Below are 24,662 nucleotides of genomic sequence, written 5' to 3'. Positions count from 1 at the left end.
AAAAAACAGGAAGAGGACAGGAGATGCCCATTCATAGTAAACTGAATGAGTGGGACATGGCACTGGGGTGCCATGCTCCTTTGCTGCTCTGCAGAAAAGTGGATGTTGCATGTGGTGGTCCTGTCAGAGACTTCATCATCTTCACTTCTCTTCAGTGGATTTGGTGTCCAGTATGTATTTGAGAGAAAAAAGAGGGGAGGTAGAACTTAATAAATGCAGTTAAGATATTATCTGTGTAATTATGCTGTGAAATCTACAGAGAATATGTTTTGTATATGGAATACCTTTAATTTTGTGATAGGAAAAGCAGAGCAAATTTCTTTTTATAAATGAATGCACCAAAGGAAAAAAATGTAGTTGTAAAATTATATATTGATTTTGTTTTCTGTCTGAGGCTTGCAAACTAAACCACCAGCTTTCAACCTGTTTCAAATAGTATTTGTTGATAGGCTCTAGAGAAAAGGTCTTCACAAGAGTGCTGTCCCTTTAATTTTTACCCTCTCATACACTTTAAAAGGCATCCAAAAATATTAATTACCCACCTAAATAATAATTGTGGCTGAAAAGTTACAAAACATACCACAGATAGAACTGAACATGGTATAGATATAGGTTGGTAGGACAGTATACAGAAGGAAAAGATCACACTGTAAATAAGTTTTGTGCTCCTGGGCTAGGGGTTTATATTGCTAATCCTCAGAAGCCAAAGGCCATGTTGGGAGAGGACTGCAATGGAAGGTACCAACCCTCATATGAAAATTGTTATGGTAATATAGTCAGAAAAGATTGGAAGTTTGATCTCGGTTTATATTTATCTGATGTTACTGCACTGGATCTCGAGCCAGCTCTGAGAACGGGACTTGAGGAACTTCTGACCCACAGTCAAGAGTAATATCTAGTGACCCTGTTTCACATGCTTTATCTGGTACATGGGTGTAGTTAGTGTTTTCCCAGATGATTAATTTTAGTTAGCTGTTTTGAGGCATTCAGGACATTCTTTGTTGAAAACTATGGTTGCATGGGAATAGGAAATAAAGTATGTAAAACTCTATGACCTGTTTGGGAGGAAGGTTGGCTGAGTCCTGTGAGAACACTAAGAAGGAATATTTATACATAGGTCATGAATATTATATCATTTAGACCATGGCTTTCTGCCTTTCACCTAGCTTTGTGGCACTTCAGATAGAAAGATGTTACTGTATGGAAATACTCTCCTGACCAGTGAAATAAGGTGACAGCTCCTGAGATAGGCAAGGTAAGATTTATGCATTCAGAAAATGAATAAACAATCCAAAAAGTTAAGACCCCCATATAATTCTATGAGCAGAGGAATAAACAAAGCCTATTTTTCTATGGAAGGATGTTTTACACCTTTAACACCCCTTCTCCTCTGTTACTGCCTTAATACAGCAAGTTCTTTCTCAGATCCTTTCATCCTGGGTTTTCCTCCATCTCCCTACTCCCCCTGTCCCCTGAGCCTCCCTATACATCCCCTGCTTCCCTCCACAGCCCATCCATGAGCAAGGCAGTGTGCAGTGTGGCTATTTTGGAGCTGTATGTACCTTTTTTTTCTCCCCCCAAGTATTTATTTTTAATTTGTTTTTTAACCAGAAGTCTAAGGAAGTTACTGTGGGGTTAGGTGAAAATGACTCAGTTGAGCATTATAGAAAGACAAAACTCAGGCAATGAACCCTTTTTCTTTTCCTTGGAGAATCAGGCTTAAAATAAAATGACAATTCTTTTGAAAAAGCATTTGCATTTTAAAATAAAAATAGCTGATGTGTTTATATCTTTTTCATTTGTTTCAGATGATATTCTGGAAGCTAAGTTTATTGCTAGGAATGATCACCACCACAACAACTGTAATTTTAGAAGTTATTGTCAGGCAGTGAATTTTAGATAGGTAATCACCAGTATTTGTACCCACAGCCTGCCTCTAAGATATACTCCTGTAACTAGGCTACAGAAATTTATCATGGGACCTATGTATACATCAAAACAGATCAATTTTCAAATTTGCTTGTTTTTAAGCAACATGGCAAGAATAATTTGCAAAGATTATTTGGTGAGTACTTCTGAATACCAAATTCACTGTTTTGTAAACAGAAAATTAAGCAAAATTCATTAAATAAATTCCATGCTGTAAATTATTCACCCAGCTTTACTGTTACAGCATTTTGAATTCAGAACCTTGATGCTTCTTATCTTGGACTCAGACAATGAGTGTAATATTTTCAATTGTCTCATACTATTCATTCAGGGATGTTTACAGAGAAATATGGCACAGAAAGAACAAAGATCCTCGCATTTAACAAGTCAGACATAGAGGGCAAGCATAATGAGCTGTTGGATACAGAATAAGAAATGCTTGGACAGGGCTGAAGGGGGATGAATTAGACTTTGAAATTTCTTGGAAATGAAAGTAGCTATAACTGATGAGGTAGGGAAAGGATATCCAATGGATGGATGCATAGGTAAGAATGACACAGGCAGATGATAGGCTCAGAAAATGAACTTCACAAGAGCATTTTGAATGGATACCAAAGATGACAGATTACATTTGTCTAGGCTGAGGGAGAACACTGCAGTAACTGAGATGCATGGTGATACGAGCCTGGGTGACCATTTTAGCAATCTGGAAGAATCTGTGTTTTAGAGAGTGAAACTTTAGAAAGAATCTGCTTACATATAGCCTTGATGAAAAGATCAAGAGGGACACTCTTGGGGTCATCACAGAAAGGAGAAGATGTGAGAGAACTGAGACGTGGCAATGCATTTGGAAACTGGTGCTGCTGACTGTCTGAACTAATGATATTTGGCTTGGATTTGAGGAATGGGAGAAAAAGATGCTGTCGAGCAGGGATTGCAAATCAAAGCAATGTAGCTGCAGATGCTTGATAAGTTAGTGTCTGTGGACATGCAAATAGGAACATGGACTCCAGGAGCAGAAGTAAGGGAGGGAGATCTCAGTAAATTTTGAAAGCAGCTGCTTTGTGTAAAATATATACTGGTTGGCCTGACTGTCTGTTTTGACCTGTTTTTCTCTGTATGTTCCTGTTGTTTATGAGCCAAGTGCTGGGAAATGATGCTCCAGCTAAACCGTCTCTTTATCAAATAAGCTATTTAGATATGCTGCAGCCATGGCTGCTGGCATTTAAAACTTAACCCTGCAGACTGAAATCTTCCCTGCCTAAGATTCCTTCAGCTTCTGTTTCTCCCTCCAAGTAATACGTCTCTGACATAGGAACACTGTAAATATTTTTTCTTGTTGAGTCCTTTTGGCTGTGTAGGCCTGCTGTCTCAGCTCTTTCCCCCTCAGTTTCCTTTCTGAAACAATCCCATTTCCTTCCCTCGCCCTTAAACTACTGCATGGAGTAAAGGCAGCATGGATTGTGGGTGGTTTTTTGGCCATGCATGCACTGGCTGGGTGGCTATATATGCTGGCTGCATAACACCAAGCCAAATAGAGCAGAAGCTGGCCTGCTCTTGTAGGTTTTAGTTTCTTTGTCCTTTCTCTGGACAGTGCAGCATGTGTCCTTGAAGACATTTGCAGCTCTTCCCCTAACACTAAACTTCACTTTCTATGAAGTGCTGAGTTCCACTTCCCATGTCTGAGCAGAGAGTCCTAAATGTTTTTGACAACGAACTATTGTCAGCTGCCAAAATGTCTTTGCTATACATCTGTGTTGTAAAAATTTTAGTTGAAAGTTTATTGAGTATTTAGTGAATAAGACAATATAATTCCACAGGTTAATTTTATAGTTAGAATTCAAAACTTTGTTATGTGAATTTCTGCTTTCTCTTTGGTTTCATTATTTGGCTAAACTGACACTCTCTCTGAGTGGTGCCACACACATGCCTCAAAGTCCTTTACCAGCTTCCTTGGGGTTCTCTTTGGCTATTATTCCTGGCAACATTATTTCACTTACTTTACACTGAATGATATTTCATTTTTTCTGAATGATACAGTTAGTGTGTCAGATCTTAATTTTCTGATTTTATACACCTTACTCTGGCTACAGCCTTAATTTTTGCTTGTTGTAAAAACCTGGGACTAAAAAAGGATTGGAAGTCTGGACTGGTCTGCAATCATTCGAGACTGCTGCTCACCAGTTCTGAAAAATGTTGTTTATATTGCGGTTGTGATATAATGCTTTTAGGAACCTGATTTTAAACTCACATTTTCTAAAAATATCACTTTACATTTTTATACTGGTGGTTTAAATTGCAGAAATCAGTATTGATTTTACAGAAAATACCAGTACTTTCTCAGTGCCATGACTATCCCTCCCTGAGAACCGATATTTGTACATATTCGTATATATGTTCTTAAGCTTACTATCAGTGCTATAATAACTAAAGAATACTGCAATGACAGGAGTCATGAGCTTCAAACTATTCTGAGGTTTTCCAGGCTTTATATTGCATAAGTTAAAAACCATAGCCTCCAAGTTTTCATGTAAAATCTATGGCCACTATTTTTGTCTTCTTTGCATCACTTCTGCCATTTTAATCTTTTAAGTTCAGTGCAACTACATGACTGTTTTGAGGAGGTTTCAAATTCTTTTAGCTTCAGTTTAGGCATCTGCAGAATGAACATTATTATGTAATGCAATCAAAATATGTAAACAATACTGATACTCTTATATGATATATACTCTTATATAATATGCATAAAATACCATAACATAACATTGGCAGTGATAGGTTAACGGTTGGACTCGATGATCTTGAGGGTCTTTTCCAACCTTTACGATTCTATGATTCTATGATTCTATGATACCTTTTTTAAGATGAATAGGTGCAGTTTTGGGGATTATTGGTGTACTAGGTGTTGCTTCTTCCTGTTAGTTTGAAGTCAGTGGGTTTTAAATGTGTAATAGAAGAAAATGGTTAATAGAAGACAATTTCCATTGCCCAGGAGCTCGCTCCCTCTGTGGTGCCACCCAGCCTGCTAGAGCTGCCCTTCAGCACCCTGCTCTGTTCATGTCCCACCCCAGAGGGCTCCTGAACCTTCTTCCTTTTCTTCCTCTGAGCGGGCTATAGCACTGACTTTCTCCTTGAACTCTCTGGCTGTGCGTGGACTTACTTGCTGGCACACAGGTGTGTCTCACTCCAGTATGAAGTCAGGGCAAAGCTAGTGCACCTGTCTTTTTTGGGAACTCAGAAGTGTTCTTGGGTTAAGTTAAAAAAAAAAAAAAAGAAACACAATAGATTCCTTGGATTTTCCCTGAAGATCTGGTGTATCACCACCCAAGAGCTCCAGTATATTTTAAGACTTCCCATTACTTTAAGCATGTATTTTTCTGCAGCCTTGTGGAGGATTTACACTTTTGGTCTTTAGGGAGATGTGCAAATGAAGCAGACATGCAGGCTCCAGAAGAGTTATTCTTTATTTTATAAACATACAGACCTGCACAAAGCATTAAAACATCTGTGCATGTTCTCCTGCTTTAAGCAATTCATCATGCAAGAATCCTCTAAAGAGTCTAGGACTTCTGTTTCTGTATATAATTTCTTTTTCAGGAATACAATGCTTGTATATATTTCCTTCTCTTTTTCTCTTTTGTCTCTCTCCTTCCACTTTTCTCTTATCTGAAAAACACATGTTTGTTTATAAGTTTCCCACTCCATTTCTCTCGAGGTGCTTGGGAGCATTAGGGCCTATGTCCAACTTGCAGTTCCTGGAAGTGCTTCCCAAGTCCTCAGTTTGTGTGTGAACCCTGGCCATATCCTGACTTTTTATTTGGACAGGACCCAGAAGAGTATCCTCCTTTGGGGCTCCCTGCTCCATATTGAGGATCAAGCCCAGATATAGCTGTTGGACAGGAATGATGGATAAGAGCATGTCCTGTTGCAGCATACAGGTCTCTCTGATGCTGTTTTGTAAAACCCACCATTAATACTTAAATTCTTTATTTTCTTGTGTCAAGTTTTTCCACCTTCTAGATTTTAGTCCCTCTGAAGGAATGGAGAAAATGGATTTCACTTTCGACCAGCCTAGGCTATTTCCATTGAAACAGTTGAGTATTGTGTCAGATCTAGAGGATACATAGCACAACTGTGACAACATATGGCTGGCCCTTCATATACATGAGCATGCCAAGATGCAGTGTTTTCATTCATGCAAATAGCATTCATAACTGTATTTTAATTTCTTAAACAATTTAAATGAATGTGGGGGATACTTAGGTAAGTTAAGAGAAATTTAACTAATGCATGAATTTCAAGACAGGTAAATTAAAGCTTATGTAACCTTGAGGAAGACGATGTTGTTCAGTAGTAGTTTTAATACCAGGGATACCTATAGCAAATTAAGACCACTCTTACATCTGGAGAAGGGCAGTCACATTAAACTGAAATGTGTATCTTAAGTTATGCATGATTATTTTAATATTTGCTTATTTTGTTAAACAGTTCTTTACTTTGACATTGCAAATACCTCACATAAGGCAGAATGCCAGCTAGGACATTTTCTTTTCATTAGACATATTTGGTGTGATTTTTGCAATTTCATACTTGCCTACAGAAGAGAGAAATCATTTATACACTATGACTTCTGTATTCCATAACTGTTGTGTGCAAATCTGATGTTGACATCATGTAAACTGTAGGTCTTCTAGCATGTCTCTATTTTAACTAGTGAAAAAAACCCTTTTAAAATAATAGATAATAGGTCTACACAGCAAGTACTATTTGTCTCTTTTCCTTTAGCAAAGAAAACAGCACTCTGAATTAATGTGTAGATGAAAGAGTTCCTCCATATATTGGATACTGAAAGATTTATGCTTCAGACTGCTAAGTAGGTGCTATAGAAAGAGTTCGAAAACAGCTCTTCCTGCAAAATGGTCCTGAACTTGCCAGCATGTAGCATCATTAAACTTACTAAAAATAAAATGCCCTTAGGCCTGGTAAGAGCAATTGCTTCTTAATTAGGCTCTCGGGATAGGAGCTGGGATTTGTCGTGCGACATTTCTTTTAAAAAATTATCTTTACCAGATGAGCAGATTTCTGAACTTCATAGGTGGACACTTGGAATCCATTCCTGCTCACATGGGAGAGGTTTTCCATACACTGAACTATTTCCAAAAGCAGAATGCAGCATCATAAAACCATTGCAGAGTACTTTGAAACTTAGGCACAAGGTTTCACTGCTTAGGAGCTAATTTTGAAAAGTTGAGAGACCGAAGCTAAGAGAACCAAACACTAAGGTGGAAACTGAAGGAGACTCTTGGGTCCATTGAAGACAGTCTTATTCCCAAATCCTGTCTTGAAAACTTTTAAAACCTTTAAAAAACAGGAGGGTTTTTTATAGTATCCCAGAGATTTTGGGAATCTATAAATAAGATTGTATCGAACATGCAGAATTAATTTCTAGCAAAAAAAACCCAGATCTAAGTATTTTAAACTGACAGATCATAGAATCATAGAATCGTGAAGGTTGGAAAAGACGCTTAAGATCATCCAGTCCAACCGTTAACCTAGCACTGCCAAGTCCACCACTAAACCATGTCCCTAAGCACCACGTCTACCCGTCTTTTAAATACCTCCAGGGATGGAGACTCAACCACTTCCCTGGGCAGCCTGTTCCAGTGCCTGACTACCCTTTTGGTGAAGAAGTTTTTCCCTAATATCCAACCTAAACTTCCCCTGGCGCAGCTTGAGGCTGTTTCCTCTCATCCTATCACTTGTTACTAGGGAGAAGAGACTGATCCCCACCTTGCTACAACCTCCTTTCAGGTAGTTGTAGAGAGCAATAAGGTCTCCCCTCAGCCTCCTCTTCTCCAGACTAAACAACCCCAGCTCCCTCAGCTGCTCCTCGTAGGACTTGTTCTCTAGACCCTTCACCAACTTCGTTGCCCTCCTCTGGACACGCTCCAGCACCTCCATGTCCTTCTTGGAGTGAGGGGCCCAAAACTGAACACAGGACTCGAGGTGCGGCCTCACCAGTGCTGAATACAGGGGGATGATCCCTTCCCTGGTCCTGCTGGCCACACTATTCCTGATACAAGCCAGGATGCTGTTGGCCCTCTTGGCCACCTGGGCACACTGCTGGCTCATGTTCAGGCAGCTGTCAACCAACATCCCCAGGTCCTTTTCCTTTGGGCAGCTCTCCAGCCACTCCTCCCCAAGCCTGTAGCGTTGCATGGGGTTGTTGTGACCCAAGTGCAGGACCCGGCACTGAGCCTTGTTGAATCTCATGCACTTGGCCCCAGCCCAACGATCCAGCCTGTCCGGGTCCCTCTACAGGGCCTTCCTGCCCTCCAGCAGATCGACACTTCCACCCAACTTGGTCTCATCTGCAAACTTACTGAGGGTGCACTGAATCCCCTCATCCCAGATCATCAATGAAGATATTGAACAGGACCGGCCCCAACACTGAGCCCTGGGGAACACCACGTGTGACCGATGTTGTTAAGCTTCACAGCGTTGCACAATTCAACTGTGTTTCAAAGCTTTTCTGCCAAATCTGTGCAGTGGAAAAACATATAGAATACTTCAAAATTCAAACAGAACTAGGCGTAAATTTGTATTCACACAACATCAAGAAAACAAATGGGTTTTGTTTAATTTGAAAAAGGTCAGTATTCAGTCTTTTTTTGTAGACAGAAATGTAGGTCTAGGAGCTACCTCAGGATCAAGTATACTTAGGCCATGCTCAGTGGAGGCTCTTCTAAACTGCACTTACACCACCTCCAGAGAAAGAGCACACATACGTCACCTCTCAGTGGAATAACCTATCTAGTTTCTCTCCAGCATGTTTCTTTGACATTTCTTTCCTTCACAACTTCACATCTGCCTTCCCTCCACTGTGATTAATAACATCCCTGCCCTGCATGCCAAACTATGCATGCCAAGATACAGGACTTTTTGAGCTAAACAGGATCTTGCTGTTCTACTAACAAACAGTATCTCAGCACTAGCAGTCAACACACTCATGCAATCTTTTTACCTGTTTTGGGGTACTTTATGGGAGCAGGAACATGCACTCTGTAGCACACTTTCAAAGGCACAGGGTGAGTAGTGCATGAGAAGATAACAGCTCACCTAGAGTCTTCTGAGTTTCACAAACTAAGCCTTCCGAGTCTGTGGCCATCATGGCACACATAAACATGGTTTTCAGCCATTTCTCAGAAAAAGCATGTTGATAACAACATGGGAGGGGTCTTGTATATGAAATGACAGTCTGGGCATGGAAGCAGACAATTAAGCAAAGATATAGACATTTGTGTCCTGCTTTAGTAAATGGGTAAAACAATGAAGTTTCCAGAATTCAGGGTGGAATACAACATGCCCTGGAAGTTCATTTTTCTCTTCAGTGACTATAGAAAGAGTATAGATGAGTAGCTTAAATCAGAGACTTAATTTTTGTGTGACTGACGCTGGGTAGCGAGTCCTGTCCTGAATGGCAATATTGTCAGGTTATTACTGATTTGCAGAGATATATTTGGAGAAGGATTTGGGTAGAAGGAAATATGGGAGATGTCAATGATGTCTTGAGGTAGAATATGGATATCAAATAAATTGCTCCCTGTGATGAGTGCTGAGGTTGCTGACTTTTAAAATAAAACTAGAATGGAGAGATTCTCCCTTTTCTTCAGTCTTTGTCCCATACCAGTTAAAGAGGTAGCCTGTTTGCTGCTGAACTAGAAGTCATGGACAGGAATAATGAAGCCCAAATAATAAGTCTGAAGCACCACTTTGCCATATACCATAGCTTTTTCCTAATTTTCCTGCTGTACAACTTATGGCAGAAAACACATGAAAGAAAATCCCATTGAGAGATGCTAATAACTTCAAAGGTTTCTTACAGAGTTCTTGCAAGAATTTCATCTTAAGGCTGAATTTTGCTATATTCCTTTAGAGGGAAGACATTTCAGCTTTCATAAAAGAAATATATAATGTCGAGATACTATATAGTTCAGTGTCGCAGATGGAATGAAATGTAGATAAACAAGATAATGAAAATTTTGGGAAGGCATAGGTCTTTACTGCAGTACCTGAGAACATTTCCCAGCTTCCAGTTCCAGATCCATTCCCATCCTGAACCCTGGCTTCATGCTGGGATGAGACTTAAGAAACCACCTCCTTATATATGTATATGCTCCCGTGGAAATGCAACCGAGGTGTGCAAGAAGCTAAGATGTGCTCCAGTCAGTCCAGGTGGAGGAGTACATATGGAACTTACCCTAACAGACAGCCAGGGACATACCCTGACTTTGCTCCTTAAGAAACTATTTCCAGGTCTTCAAAACAAAATTAATAAGCTAGAAGTCATTGGTTTTGTTGTTAATGTAATCATAAGAATCACTAAAACTTCATATTCTGCAATAAATGCTGTTCTGAGCCTGGATTAATCTCTAAGAGTGGAAAGGAAGGTGACATATGGAGTGTAGAAAGGTTTTCCACTGGTTCACCTGAGTGTTGAGAGATCAGCTTTCCTGAAGGAGTTTGATTTCCCAGAACTTCCCCTGTCCCCCTTCTAAAATTCACCTGCCTCTGTGACCTTCCGGGTTGAGTCTGCCCTTCTGCCTCTTCACATGGTCTTGTTAATTCTTTCTCTTCTGTAATTGTGAGACAGAGGTGAAACTATACTATTTATAACATAGAACTAGTCATCTAGAGTATCCTCACAGTCAACAGAGGAACGTATGATTTTATAGGGTGAGTGTGAATTTTTTTTAGTGTGAGATTCATCTATTCCTGAAGGAGATGCTTAGCATAGGTCAGATGACTGCTAGAGTTCCCATTTCAGTCCATTGATTATGAAGGGAATTAAGAGTGAATAACTCATATTGAGATTACTATATGAGAGATGTCTCTGGTTAGGGGAGCTGAATCTCACGCATGTAGTCTACACCTTATCAACTTGCAGCCTATGTGCTTGAAATATTGCTTCTTCCCTGCTTGTGCCATGTACTTTTCATGTGCTTTATTTTTACAATTAATTAATCATGTGATATAGTTTAATGCCATGTTATGTTGTTTAATGCATAGAGTGTATTTTGATTGAGTAAAATGAAGTTTCACTGCATTTTAATTTCTCTCATACAATCAGCATCAACCCGAGTTCTCTCTTGCTTAATTTCATTGCTTTTTGTTATATTGGCACTGGAATAACTCCCATCACCACTGAGCATGAGAACTGTGCTGTCTCTCAATAGAGTCCCTTAGAATACTTTACTGATTAATTCAAAGCTTGACTTTCCGTGACTTTTGCAAATAGATATGATGATCTTCGTCCAAAGAACTGTGTATTGCTCACTCCCATTGAAACAATCAGTAACGTGGGATTGACTGTAAGAGGCAATGGAGTATTCAAGGGTCCTTGACATTAGTGCTGATTCTGTTCACTTTTAGCTAAGAAGAGAAATATTAACAGCATTTCATCAACCAAGGAAACTGAGGTGGTAATTTTACTGACGATCATTAGAGAAAGATAAAGAAAGGCTGACATTCTGGCAGATGCTAATCTGATGGGCAATCACCAGGGAACTGGTGCAACCAGGGAGTTGCAGCTCCAAACAATGCAACTCTGTGGCTCAACTGAGCAGTAAAGTTATGTATAATAAAATATACAGAAAAAAGCACCTTGCTTTCCAAAATTTATTTGCTTCCTGCCTTCCTGCTTTCCTTTTCTCTTCCTCTCCTCTCCTCTCCCCTGCCCTCCCCTTCCCTCCCCTCCATAGGAATATAGGTCACAAATCAGAAAAAAAGAAAACGTTTCATTATTGCCAATGGAGGAAAAACAATAATAATAATAATAATAATAATAATAATAATAATAATAATAATAATAATAATAATAATAATAGTAATAATAATAATAAATGCCATTACTTTAATGTTTCCTTGGGCAGTTTAAATATTATGTCATGAAAAGTTCAGAAAGTGTGGATAATTTTCAGCTTTAATTTTACCAGTGTAATTTGTGTAGCAGATTTTTCTTCTTGGAATTCAAAGATAAGAGTATTAGAGGGAAAAATCAGTAGCCACAGTATAACCTCAATTATCTAAATGTCAGGGGAGACAGAAAACATTTGGACAACTGAAATTTCACATAATTATCAATATAGCTAATAGATATATTGGGGGACGGGGTGTACCATATAGTTAAAAGTTTGGATTACAGTAGAAACTGCCATAACTAGTGCATTATAATGGCCCATGTTTGACGGTATTGGACGTGGGTACTTGAAGAAGTACAAGAAACCCCATGAACTACTTATGAAATGTCAGATACATATGGCAGACTTCTTTCTAGCATTTTCATTTTGAGATTTATGCCCTAAAATAGAAGGATTATGTTCTTTATCACTGTATTTGCTAAAGCATCTATTAAAATCCTCACTGTTTGCAGAACTGTTTGATTGTTCTTTAAAAAACTTGCAAAATTCTTTTTATCTGAGTAAGATCTTGTGGTCAATAACTTTCACAGGCTTCCCTCTTTCATAATCCATAAGGATGCTGATGTCATTTTTGTCACTTGCCCTCCCACCCTGCACTGCTGTGAAAAGCCCACCTCTGTCTCCTTGAGGACCTCCCACAGGCGCTGGGGACTGCTCTTAGGTCCCCCCAAAGCCATCTCTGCTCCAGGCTGAACAAGCTCAGCTCCCCCAGCCTCTCCTCACAGGGCAGGTGCTCCAGCTCCCACCATCTTGGTGGCCCCCCACTAGGCTGGATCCAGTTTATCAATCTCTGTCTTGTACTGAAGGGCCCAAAACTGGATGCGGTATCATAGAATCATAGAATCATAGAATGCTTTGGGATGGAAGGGACTTTTAAAGGTCATCCAGTCCATCCCGCCTGCAATTGGCAGGGACATCTACAACTCGATCAGGTTGCTGAGAGCCCCATCCAGCCTGGCCTTGAATGTTTCCAAGGATGGGGCATCTACCACCTCTCTGGGCAACCTGTTCCAGTGTTTCACTACCCTAACTGTAAAAAATTTCTTCCTTATATCTAGTCTGAAGTATCTATGTGTGTCTGAAGTATCTAGGTGTGGTCTAATGAGTGCTGAGCAGGGGGTGATAACCGCTTCCCCCAGTCTCTGTTCATACAGCCCAGGCTGTCATTGCCCACAGGCTGGCCCATGTGCTGCTTGCTGCCCACCAGGACCCCCAGGGGCTTTCCTGCAGAGCTGCTCCTCAGGAAGTTGGTGTCAGGCTGTATCAGTTCCAGGGAAATTCCTTCCCAAGGACAGGAGTTTGCACATGTCCTTGTTGAATTTCATGAGTTTCCTGCTGGCTGATTCGTCCTGGCTATCCATGTCCCTCAGGATGGCAGCCCTGCCCTAGAGCAAATTGACCAGTCCCCCCAGTTTGGTGTCAACTGCAGGCTTGATGAGAGTGCAAATAATGTTATTAGCAGGAAAAGAAGGACAGATTTTGTCAGAAAAGGCAGATACATTTACTCAGCAAAATTCTAGATAGTTTTTTTACATATTGTATTTTGAAAGGTGTTAACTAATCAGTACATATTGTGTGCACCTAGAACAATGTGTCTGTATTTGGGTAGGAGAGGGGAAACATGCATAGGCAACAGGTGAAAGGTATTTTAAGATGGAGAATAACATTCTTCTGTGCAGGGAAAAAAAAAAAAAAAAACCAGACCCAAACAAGAAAAGTTAGTTTTCTCAGTGAGAAAAGTTAAGTGAGGAAGGCGAAGAGCGTTAAACCGCCATTAGCTAAGCCATTACCCCTTTCCTTGCTGCTTATTTCTATTTTTTTCACTCTCAAGCTCTTTAAGAGGAAACCGATATCATTGCAACTGCTGTTTGTTATTATTTCAGTATTATAAAATGAAATTTTATAGAATATCGCCCAGCAGTAGGAGAGTTTCAGGCTATTGGCAGATTGCTCATAAGTGATAAGAAACAGTTTAGTAATAAGCTTCTCTTCAGCTAAATATAGCGTATACACTTTATATACTGTGGCTGTAAACAGGGTGCGGAGCATAGAGAAACTGTTTAATATTCCAAGTTTTCTTGCCAACTTAAAATTACAAGGATTATGAACCATACTTACTTAAGCAGAAACAAATATTTCTGGTGATTAAAATAACAGAAACACATGAGACCACGAGCAGGATTTGATGCATTTAGAAACTTAACTGAATTTGAAGAAATATCTGTTACTCTGTAAAAGGAGCATAGGAAATCAAGACATGGAAAGGGCTGAAGAACATCTGTGTTTAGTTACTCTATCGAAAGTCTATATGTGTGATACAGTTATATAGATAATCTATATATGTTAATAGAATAAACCAAATAAACTTTGAACAGCATAATGTATTTTTCCTCATACATGTACCACAGAAAGGTTTTCTTTTCTCAGGGAAGAGCAAAGGATGGTTATGCAGTACTTATGTATTTACTTTCCAAAGTAATCTTGTATTCTCTTGATGACCTGGGTATAACATCAAGGTATCCAGGAATGTCCTGTAGTTCTTCATCCTGAATTGCACTGTAAATTTTTTTCCAGTGCCTTGTGAGAAACAAGAATAATCTGTTCTTTCTGTGTATCTATATCTATATCTATCTATATATTTATATCTGTATCTGTATCTGTATCTGTATCTGTATCTGTATCTGTATCTGTATCTGTATCTATACATATCTCAGGAAGGTGCTGAAGGATAAATGTCCCTTGAATGGATTTGGCTTGAGAAGGGCTCCATTAGCAGTTAATTTTATCTCAGCAGGACAGCCAACTCAAACTAAAATCACTAGTGCAATCTGTATTAAGGACTTTTATTCATGGGTGACACTTTGAGTTAGAGACAATACTTTAACTGTGTTTATCTCTATAGTGAAGGCAATCCAACTTTTTTTATTTCCAATTTATTTACTTATTTTGCAAAAGAGCATTGAACAGTCCATAGAGACAGTGGCATAGATTATTTTAGGGTGAATGTCTACTAAATATTATAACCCTTAGGTGTGAGATAATAAATGCCTACACAGTCCTGTGAGTATTTTGGAGATGGTAACAATAGTACACAAGTCCCCTTCAGAGGGATCTACAAGGGATATGCTGTTAAGGGGAGATTTTCTTCCTGAAAGAAGACAACAATTTTTGAATTTTCAGACCCATTTTTTTGTACCTATTTAGTTTTAATTGTAAGCAAAGAAGCCTTCTTGATACGAGTATAATTTAATCCATTAAAAAAGGAACAAACAGCACACAGACTTATTTATGGCTCTCACATGAAAAAAAAATAATGAGTACTCCACTGTATCAGTTATAATACAAATTATCTATTAGGCTTTTACAGGAAACCTGCTGAGAGAAACAGGACTAAAACTAGAGCCTGTTCTCCCTCCCGCTACTTCTTTCAGTGGATTTAATATTTCTGATTGCTGTAGGAATTTCAGATTAGAATTGCTACAAGAGTGACCCCCCATGATTACATTTTATGTTTATTTCCAAGCTGTGTCCCAAGACTGTTGGGATTCCTGAATATTTTAGATGAAAATCTTTAAACTTGCCATTTCAAGTTTCACTTACAAAATGGTGTTTCCCCCCCTTGTGTGTAACCCTTTACAATGAAGTGTAACACTTCAGTTCCTCCATTACTTCTGGAAGTTCATATACATAATGACTGATGCATATTCATGCATTCACATGAAGAAGAGTACAGAAACAGGGATGTTACTTCAATACACCACATTTTCCCTTCTAAGCTGTCACTGAATCAACACCCTGACTTTATACTTGGGGAACATCATTCAGCTACTACTTCCAGTTTCTCAGTTAAGTGACATACATAACACAACACAAGGTTTAGCTACTGGTAGTTAGACGAGACCTGTTGGAGCTGCCCTGGGGACAGTCTATTAACCTCTGTTCTCTGGACACATTAGAATTGGAGAAATTATATTCTGTTAGATGCGCTACCAGATTCATCTGCAAGTCATAGTCTAAAACAGACATGAACAGACATGTCCATCTACCAAGGACAAACAGAAGCTGGGTACATAGAAAATGACTTCCCAAAAGTAGAAGATGATACTTCTGTTTGTTTCCTGCTTGTCGTGGTTTAACCCCAGCCAGCAACTCAGCACCACGGAGCCGCTCGCTCATTCCCCCCCGGTGGGATGGGGGAGAGAATCAGAAGGGTAAAAGGGAGAAAACTCGTGGGTTGAGATAAGAACAGTTTAATAATTGAAGTAAAATAAATTAGAACAGTTAAATAGACAAAGCAAAAACCGTGCACGCAAACAAAACAGAACAAGGAATTCATTCACTACTTCCCATCGGCAGGCAGGTGTTCAGCCATCCCCAGGAAAGCAGGGCTCCATCACGCGTAATGGTTACTTGGGAAGACAAACGCCATCACGCCCAATGTCCCCCCCCCTTCCTCCTTCTTCCCCCAGCTTATATATACTGAGCATGATGTCATATGGTATGGAATAGCCCTTGGGCCAGTCTGGGTCAGCTGTCCTGGCTGTGCCCCCTCCCAGCTTCTTGTGCACCCGGCAGAGCATGGGCAGTTGAAAAGTCCTTTACCACTGTGAGCGCCACTTAGCAACTACTTAGCAAGAACAAAACGTCAGTGTATCCTCGACATTGTTCTCATCCTAAACCCAAAACACAGCCCCATACCAGCTACCAAGACGAAAATTAACTCTATCCCAGCTGAAACCAGGACACTGCTGCAAGCCTTATGTGTTGTCACTCTACAGTATTCAGCAGTCTCAGGATATCTACCAAGAAGCTGTTTCTGACTTGTAAAGTACATACAACTACTTCAATTAATTATTAATCTTAATCTTTGATTTGTTGAGGGCCTGACTGAAAATCTTCTGGACATTTCCAATGACTTGATGCGGAGTTATAGAAGGCTCTAGAGAAAGCCTTTGTTTAGCAGTGTAAGTAGCTACAATGATTCTTGGCTGCTTTGTTTGTTAATAAAGAATGAAAATTATATTCTACATTTTTTATAGATTGGTGTAATTTTGAAATCTGAGTTCAACCTCACTTCGCTTCTATGGTGCTCTATATTAATTCCCAATTAATGAAAGCTCCAGTGGAGCTGGCCACAGTGACTGTAAATAAGTGAAAAGGGATGAAAAGTAGGTAAGAGTAAGTCAGGCTATCAGTGAGTGCCTAGAAATATTAAGAGCGGTAAGAAATGATTATTTAAGTAGAAAAAAAAGTACTAAGTCTTAATAAAGGTAAAACTGTCAATCATATGCAAAAAATGGCTGAAATATTAAAAACAGAATATATTTTGTTTTTTTAAAAGAAGCAGGATAATGTATTCCAGTCTTACAGTGATAGCAAAATACCTTTTCTTGTATGTGTATCTAGGAAGGATATAAAAATCAAATATACTGCTAATATTGCACTATAATAGTGACATTACAAACTTAAAACCTCAGAAGTTAGTTTATCACATGGCAGAGATTTCCTATGAAGTTTCATTACTGTATATCATCATCTTGAAGAGCATCAAACATCTGACTGTTGCTATTTTTAGCCACCTTGAGTGGTACCTTCCTTTTCTCTTAATCCTATTGACGTTTACTTGAATATGTATGGAGTAAGTTGCTCTCTGGTGTGCACAGTGATTTCAGGATCTACCCAGCAGATAGTTTGGAGTGAGCTATGAGCAGTGCTTTGTTTTTCTGGTCCGATTATTGCTTCTCAGCTGAGACAAGAGAAATCTCCTCCTTCCCCACGTGCGTCTGACTCACTGGTGGCCCAGCCTGAAATTCTGAAGTGCGATGTATCGCTCTCATTGCAGTTTCTATTTTAGTGTCCTCATATAACCTCATGCAGTTCAACAAGGCCAAGTGCAAGTTTGTGCACATGGGTTGCAGTAATCCCCAATATTAATACAGACTAGGGGATGAATGGATTGAGAGCAGCTCTGCAGAGGAGGACTTGGGGATATTGGTAGGTGAAAAATTAGACATGAGCCAGCAATTTGCACTCGCAGCCCAGAAAGCCAGTCATATCCTGGGCTGCATAAAAAAAAATGTGGCCAGCAGGTTGAGGGAGGTGATTCTTCCCCTCTACTCTGCTCTGGTGAAGCCCCATATGGAGTACTGCATCCAGTTCTGGGGTCCCCAGTACAAGAAAGACATGGACCTGTTAGAATGGATCCAGAGGAGGGCCACAAAATTGATCAGAGGGATGGAACACCTCTCCTATGAAGAAAGTCTGGGAGTTGTGGTTGTTCAGCCTGGAGAAGAGAAGGCTCCTGGAAGACCTTATTGTGGCCTGTCAATATATAAAGGGGGCTTATAAGAAAGATGGAGAGAGACATTTTACCAAGGCCTGTGGTTACAGGACAAGGGACAATGGTTATAAACTGAAAGTAGATTTAGACTGGATATAAAGAAGAAATTTTTTACAATGAAGGTGATGAGACACTGGAACAGGTTGCCCACAGAAGTTGTGAATGCCCCATCCCTGGAAGTGTTCAAGGCCAGGTTGGATGGGGCTTTGAGCAACCTGGTCTAGTGACAGATGTCCCTGCCCATTGCAAGGGGGTTGGACTAGATGATCTTTGAAAGTCCCCTCTAACCCAAACCATTCCATGATTCTGTGACTCCATATGAAAGGGCCAAATCAAAGTGCAACCTGAATTATAAGAACTCCTGGAGCTTTTTAAAAAAAGGAGTTGGGGAAAAAAAACTACAGATAATTGGAAAATTTGCCAAATCTGATTTTGAAGGAGGACTGAACCAAGGTTGAAGTTTGATGGAGACACTCAGCATGGAAATTTCAGCTTAAATGCTTAGTTGGGGAAAATCTTACTAGTGACTGAAAACAGGGTCACAGAATGGTAAATCATTAGACAACCTTATCAGTACTCATCACATCCAGTTTCAACTACCAGGTCAGTCTCAACAGTCCTAATCATTCCCCTGGTTCTCCAGTATTACTGTCAGAGGAACTTTATAAGGACAAGCAGTTTAGAGAGTATCCTACAATGGTATTATTATAATTTTTATTTTCAGAGTAAGATGAACATGAGACAGCTTCAGTCCCATTTTTCTGGTACTACACAGATATGTACAATGCAACTCTGATGATGCTACTCATTCAGTGACTGCAATTTAGCTGTTAAATTAGTTTACACAGCTATGGAAATTTCCAAAGGGGAAGATGCTAACAAAATAAGTAGGTTTGCCTGAACATTGCAGGAACCGTATATGATCCCAGATGTATACTTGCTTACAGTGGTGTAATGCAACTAACTTTAGTGGGAAAGTCATACTGAAATTAAATCATTCAACAATGATCAGAATTTGTATTACATTTTTGTATTTGATGTCATAGAATCAGCTCTTTTTGTAGTAACCCCTTTATTTCTATTTGAACTGGTTATGTTCATCCACAATTTTTAAGGATGACACTGTGCAGTTATTTGGATTTCTGCTAATTCTTCCTTCTGATTTAGAGAATTTTTTTCCATCTATTTCTTAGCCATCCAGAGTGTCTTTTTAACTTCTGGTACTTTTTCTTACTATGCTCGTGTATTTTCTTCCCTAGTTTCTACAGTTTTCACCAGCCATTGCCATAGACTTGCCCATCCATTTGTCTTTGGAAAGACAACCTCCTAAACTGCAGGGAGTTGGCAGTCTCTGCTTCCTGTGGACAGAGATCTTGAGATATGGCTTGGGTAAAACAGAGAGACAGACAGCGGTATTGATTGCTCCTATATGTTTGGTTTTTTTTTTTTTCTATGTACAGGCTCCTATATAGGAGCTTCCAAAAGTGACAAGAGAGCTCTAACAGCTGTCTCAGCTCTCAGCTCATGAGAAACCCTCAGCTTCTTATATATATCCTCCTGCACAATCAGTCGGAAAGGCTGAAGAGCCAAACTTGGCAATGGGCTTGTAGCAGTTTCTGTAAGTTTGATGATGGGAAGTATTTGCTCATACTGCTGTTCCAGATTCATGCTCTGGGAACATTTACATGTAGTGCTTACTTTTTGAGATACTGTTTCCAATTCAGTTTATCAGGACTGGAAATTAATCTGAGAAGGCCCAGGTCTACTAATATTAGTAGAATCCCTGCAGAGAGAATAATCAGCTGTATTTATTTCCTGAATGACTCCTTGCTCAGTGCATGCTTTCTTCTCACCCTAGTCTTTGCTGAAGCCTTTTCTGGCATTCCTGTAGTGTTGTGGACAGGGCAAAAGCCAGATTAGTTATGTAGCAAAAACCAAACTAACCCCTGAGGGCTGAGTCTGCTTGGGCATGTGTTAACAGCCTGCGCAGAGCACGTTGCAGATGTATGGGCAAGCAGACTGCAAAACACAATGCTGTCAATAAAGCTGCAGAACTTGAGGGCTTCAGTGTTTCTGAGGCCACCTTTATCCAGAGAGCTTCTGTAATTTCTTTTGCTCCCACTTCCTCCTGAGGGACAGCTTTAAAGAAAATCAAGGATAAGAGAGAGGTAAGGTCTGTCTGAAGACACCAGAGGGATCAGTCTGCTAAACTTGATGCCTGAAGGTAGGGAATTCACAGTCAGGTAGCCTGCATAGTAGAGAGAGGCAACAATTCTTATTTCAAAATAACAGAGACAGATGCAGTCAAAAGTCTGTAGCAACAGCATCTATTTGTAAATTATCCCTATACCAGGAAGAGCTACCTGCTAATGAGAAATTATAGACTCTTTATTGTTCTTTATGGTGATGTTTTGCTTTTTCTAATTCTCTTCCTGATATACTTTTCTAGCAGAGCAAATAATAATTATGAATTATTATCATGTTGCACTGTTTTTACCCAACAGCAAACTCAGCCAGGATAGTGTCAAACAAAGCTGCAAACAATTTCTCATTTAGGAAAATAGAGTTTTCTGTATTACTGCTATGGGAAAATGTTGTCATGTCTCAGCTGATGGCATACACTGTTCTAAATGTAATGATCTTCTTTGGTTATAATGGTGATGAACCACTATGCAATTGCTTGACAAGTTTTGACTGCACCTGTTTGCAAACTCAGGTAATTATGCTCCGTTGTCTAATTGCTTATTTTATGGATGTTTTGCTCACATGTTTTTAAGCAATGCTATTTGATTGCAGATAACTAATGGTAGAGATCTCTTCTCATTATCATACTTTAACATTTGATTTGTCTGATTGCTGCAGGTGGAAACAATAGGTGATGCGTACTGTGTTGCGGCAGGACTCCATAAGAAAAGTCTCAGTCATGCTAAAGCCATTGCCCTGATGGCACTGAAGATGATGGAGCTTTCAGAAGAGGTTCTCACTCCAGATGGGAGCCCTATTAAGGTAAGCCCTTTGCTCTTTATTTTCAGCTAGTCAGTGGTACGTGGACCTGATGAATTCCATCGTGTTCTGACAGTGGAAATCTGTTTATTGCTAGGAGAACTTAAAATTCCATCAATACAACACGGTCTTTTTTATGGACATATATTCCACAGGTGCCCATCAGCAATCATGTAAGCTATGCCTTACTTTAGTAAGGACAGTAGACTACACAGACTAGCTGTCGCCTTGCCATATGCATTGAATGCCTATTTGTGGCTGGAAGGCATTAGACGGACTCCTGGAGCCCTTCTTCCAATTCAGTTTAGTGTGAGAAGATGACAGTTCACACGATCCAGGATTGTCCCATGCTACAAGCCAAGGCGCCGTATGCAATGGCAATTGGGAAATTCGCTTCAGAAGTAGGCTCCTGATCTGAACTTCAGCACTAGTGTAGAGGCACTCAGAGAGTTCTGCGCCTCTAAGGGGTCACCAGTCTCTTTTCTGAATAGTTGTTGACCTGTGTAAAAGAAGAATGTGTAGACTGCCTGCTCTTTCTCAGTGTTAATGTCCTTCCTTCCCACATAATTCCAGTTCCTTCTCCTAGATTGGCAGGAGATGGAAAACCACATGTCCTTTTGTACCATTTTAAACTTCCACTGTTATTCTGCTCCTCTTGATCTTATGCCAACCTTGTAGCTGCTGGCATTTAGAATTGGTAATGTTCAGGTAGAAGATGGAGGTTCAGCAGGGAAGAAAAAACATGGAGATATATATGTGCCTTTCTTTTTCAAGGGTCAGATTACACATTGTTTTCATTATGTGTACTCACTTCTGTTTTTGGTTAAATTGTTCTTCCCATAATACAAACCTTTTGTTTTCAAAGAAAATAGGGGGATTATGTAGAACAATTATTCAACACTGTCTAAAGCCTATAACAAAAGCCATATGTAGCTGGATGAGAAGGCCGGACAGACTTCCCATGGGATGATTTAGATCATGGTTGAAATGCACTTTGTAAACTGCAATTCCTCATGTCTGTTAAAAAATGAGGGTTGCATCCGAAATGCTTCTTTCTTTTTTTCAAAAATTGAAAGACCTATTTTGAAGGTTTAAAACTTGACAGAGAGGAGGTAAAATTTTTAGAAATGTATTTAGGGATGTTGCTGTGATGCTCCTTGAGCAATAAAATTGTATACTTCCGAGTTCAAACTCTCTCTCTCTCTATTAGTTAGGTTATATCTTGAACTATATTCCTTGAACTCTTTGTGTATGGTGAATCAAGAGAGATTTAATCTGAAAGAATTGTTCTGCCCAGAAAGGAGAGTGTGGATGCAAGGCAACGAAGCTAGAAATTCCATGAAATATGGCAACACAATATTAAAATGAAAATATATTGAGTTCTGGATGAAATATTTTTATTTTTAGATATCAATGCTGCTGATGAATTTTTTTAAATGTCACAATAAAATATTTATTTGATTATTGAAAAATGTCCACATATTCAAAAGAATAACTTTCTGAAAAAAAAATCTTGGACTATGGATCTTGAAGAAAATTCTTGTAAAGCTTCATATGGACATTCATCGAATACAGAATAAGCATTAAAAGACAAATGTTGTCTGAAGATATCAGAAGACATAGCATTTTCAGTTTTGATATAAGACTGTTTCAAACAGGTATTAAATTAATCCTATTAAAATGGACTTTCTAGACTGTTTGATGATTTCTCTATTTTTCCAATTACTATAGCTGATTAATACATTCTAGCTACACTGTCACATGCTGGGAGAGCTGTCTTCCAGATCCTCTCCATCTTTTCTCTTTCTTTTGAGTGATTGCTGCAATTGTAGGGAAATTTTGAAGGTGTATGTTTTAGTCTGAGAGTCACAGTTTGTGACTGTTTTCATTACCACTGTCATTATTTTTCAGAAAATTCCTCATGATTTCAGTGGCTGCATAGGAAAACCTATAAAAGAAAGACTATAAGGACAGTGCAGAGGAAAAATGCTTGCATAAAATAAAATGCTAGGAATAACCAAACTTTCAAAAAGTGCTAATAAACCTCCTTTAGAATTCAGAAGAAAAAACTCAGTTCATTGTACTTAAACTGAAAGTAGAGGTACTGAGAAGCTCCTCAGTGGGTGTTAGTTGTGCTGTCTTCTGTTTTAGGTGTAATAGATTTCAGGGCAGGAGGGATGGCGATATCAACTAATCTCACCTCCTGGGTGACAAAAGTCATAGAATGTTGTTACCTTTGTGCCTAACCTGGTAAATCATGTTTAAAAAAGCTTCTTTCATAGAGGCATCTTGATTTGATTTTAAATATATTAAGATTAGGATTCCTCTCACATGGATGTCTACCCTGTAAAGCAATTGAAATAATGACTTTTGGAGAAGTCTACTTTAATTTGTCCTAGTTTAGGTGTCTACTCTACTATGAGATGAATCACACCCTAAAAATGTGTATTTTCTCAGTTGTCTGTAAGGGAAGTCTATGGACTTAGCTTAAATGTGGATGTCTACACTGTAAGCTTCTGCACTCTGTCAGATGAATCCTCCTACAAATGGCAAAGAATGCATAGTTTTTCTTAGTGGTTATGTCAATGATCATCACAGTTGAAAACATATGCATTATTTCTAAATTTAGTTGGAATGACTTTAGCTTTGAGCCAATGTTGAATTGGCTAGAGTGATCCCTATTTTTGTTAGCTGCCAGTTTTTCGCTTAAAAAAAAGTGAAGGTGCCCATTGTGCCACAGATTCCCATTAACAAATGCTTCATGTGCATTTGAAGGTCTTAAAGCTCCGTTAGGGGTAGTTCAGATTGGATGTTAGGAAAAAGTGGTCAAGCACTGGAAGAAGGTCCCCAGGGAAGTGGTCATGGACCCAAGCCTGTCGGTGTTCAAGTGTTTGGACAATGTTCTTAGATATATGGTTTAACTATTAGGTTGCCCTGTGCGGAGTCAGGAGCTGGACTTGACGGTCCTCATGGGTCCCTTCCAACTCAGGATTCTATGGTTCTGTAATCTACCTGAAGTTTAAGGAACCCCTAGGTATGTGTAACAGTTACTATGGACTCAGCTCAGAACCATTAGTAGGAGACTTACTGCATGACACATTTTACAATTAAGCTTTGCCATTAAAATATTTAAATATTCATTAACATTAGATACAAAGTACACAATGTAGGCTATAAGACATTTATAAGTGCCCTGACTTCTCGTGAATTTAATTGTACTATAATGTGGTTACTTTAAGCCAGTCCTATTGATATGGATGGCAAAACAAGTGCAGTAATTTGACTATATTTTGACCTTAATTCTTATCCGTGATTCATGTTACCAAGCATAAGTCACATTTCCTGAGTCCTTGCCAAGCATGTTGAATATAGAATGCTGACGCAGCTTTTTTTTTCTTGTATCAAAAAAC

At 39.2% G+C, this 24,662-nt stretch overlaps 1 protein-coding gene across 1 annotated transcript in view; it reads left to right on the top strand.

Moving 5' to 3' along the window:
- GUCY1A2 (guanylate cyclase 1 soluble subunit alpha 2) overlaps positions 1–24,662 on the top strand; it is a 146,515-nt gene that overhangs the window by 75,333 nt on the left and 46,520 nt on the right. Inside the window, exon 4 of the mRNA XM_082304504.1 lies at positions 21,112–21,255. Within this exon, the coding sequence (XP_082160630.1) occupies positions 21,112–21,255 (144 nt within the window). The remainder of the gene's footprint in view (positions 1–21,111; positions 21,256–24,662) is intronic.

This window comes from Platalea leucorodia, assembly GCF_965183815.1.
Source record: "Platalea leucorodia genome assembly, chromosome: 2".
In the NCBI taxonomy this organism is placed as follows: domain Eukaryota; kingdom Metazoa; phylum Chordata; class Aves; order Pelecaniformes; family Threskiornithidae; genus Platalea; species Platalea leucorodia.
The sequence above is the reverse complement of the archived record's forward strand: the minus strand, read 5'-3'. Positions and strand labels throughout refer to the sequence as shown.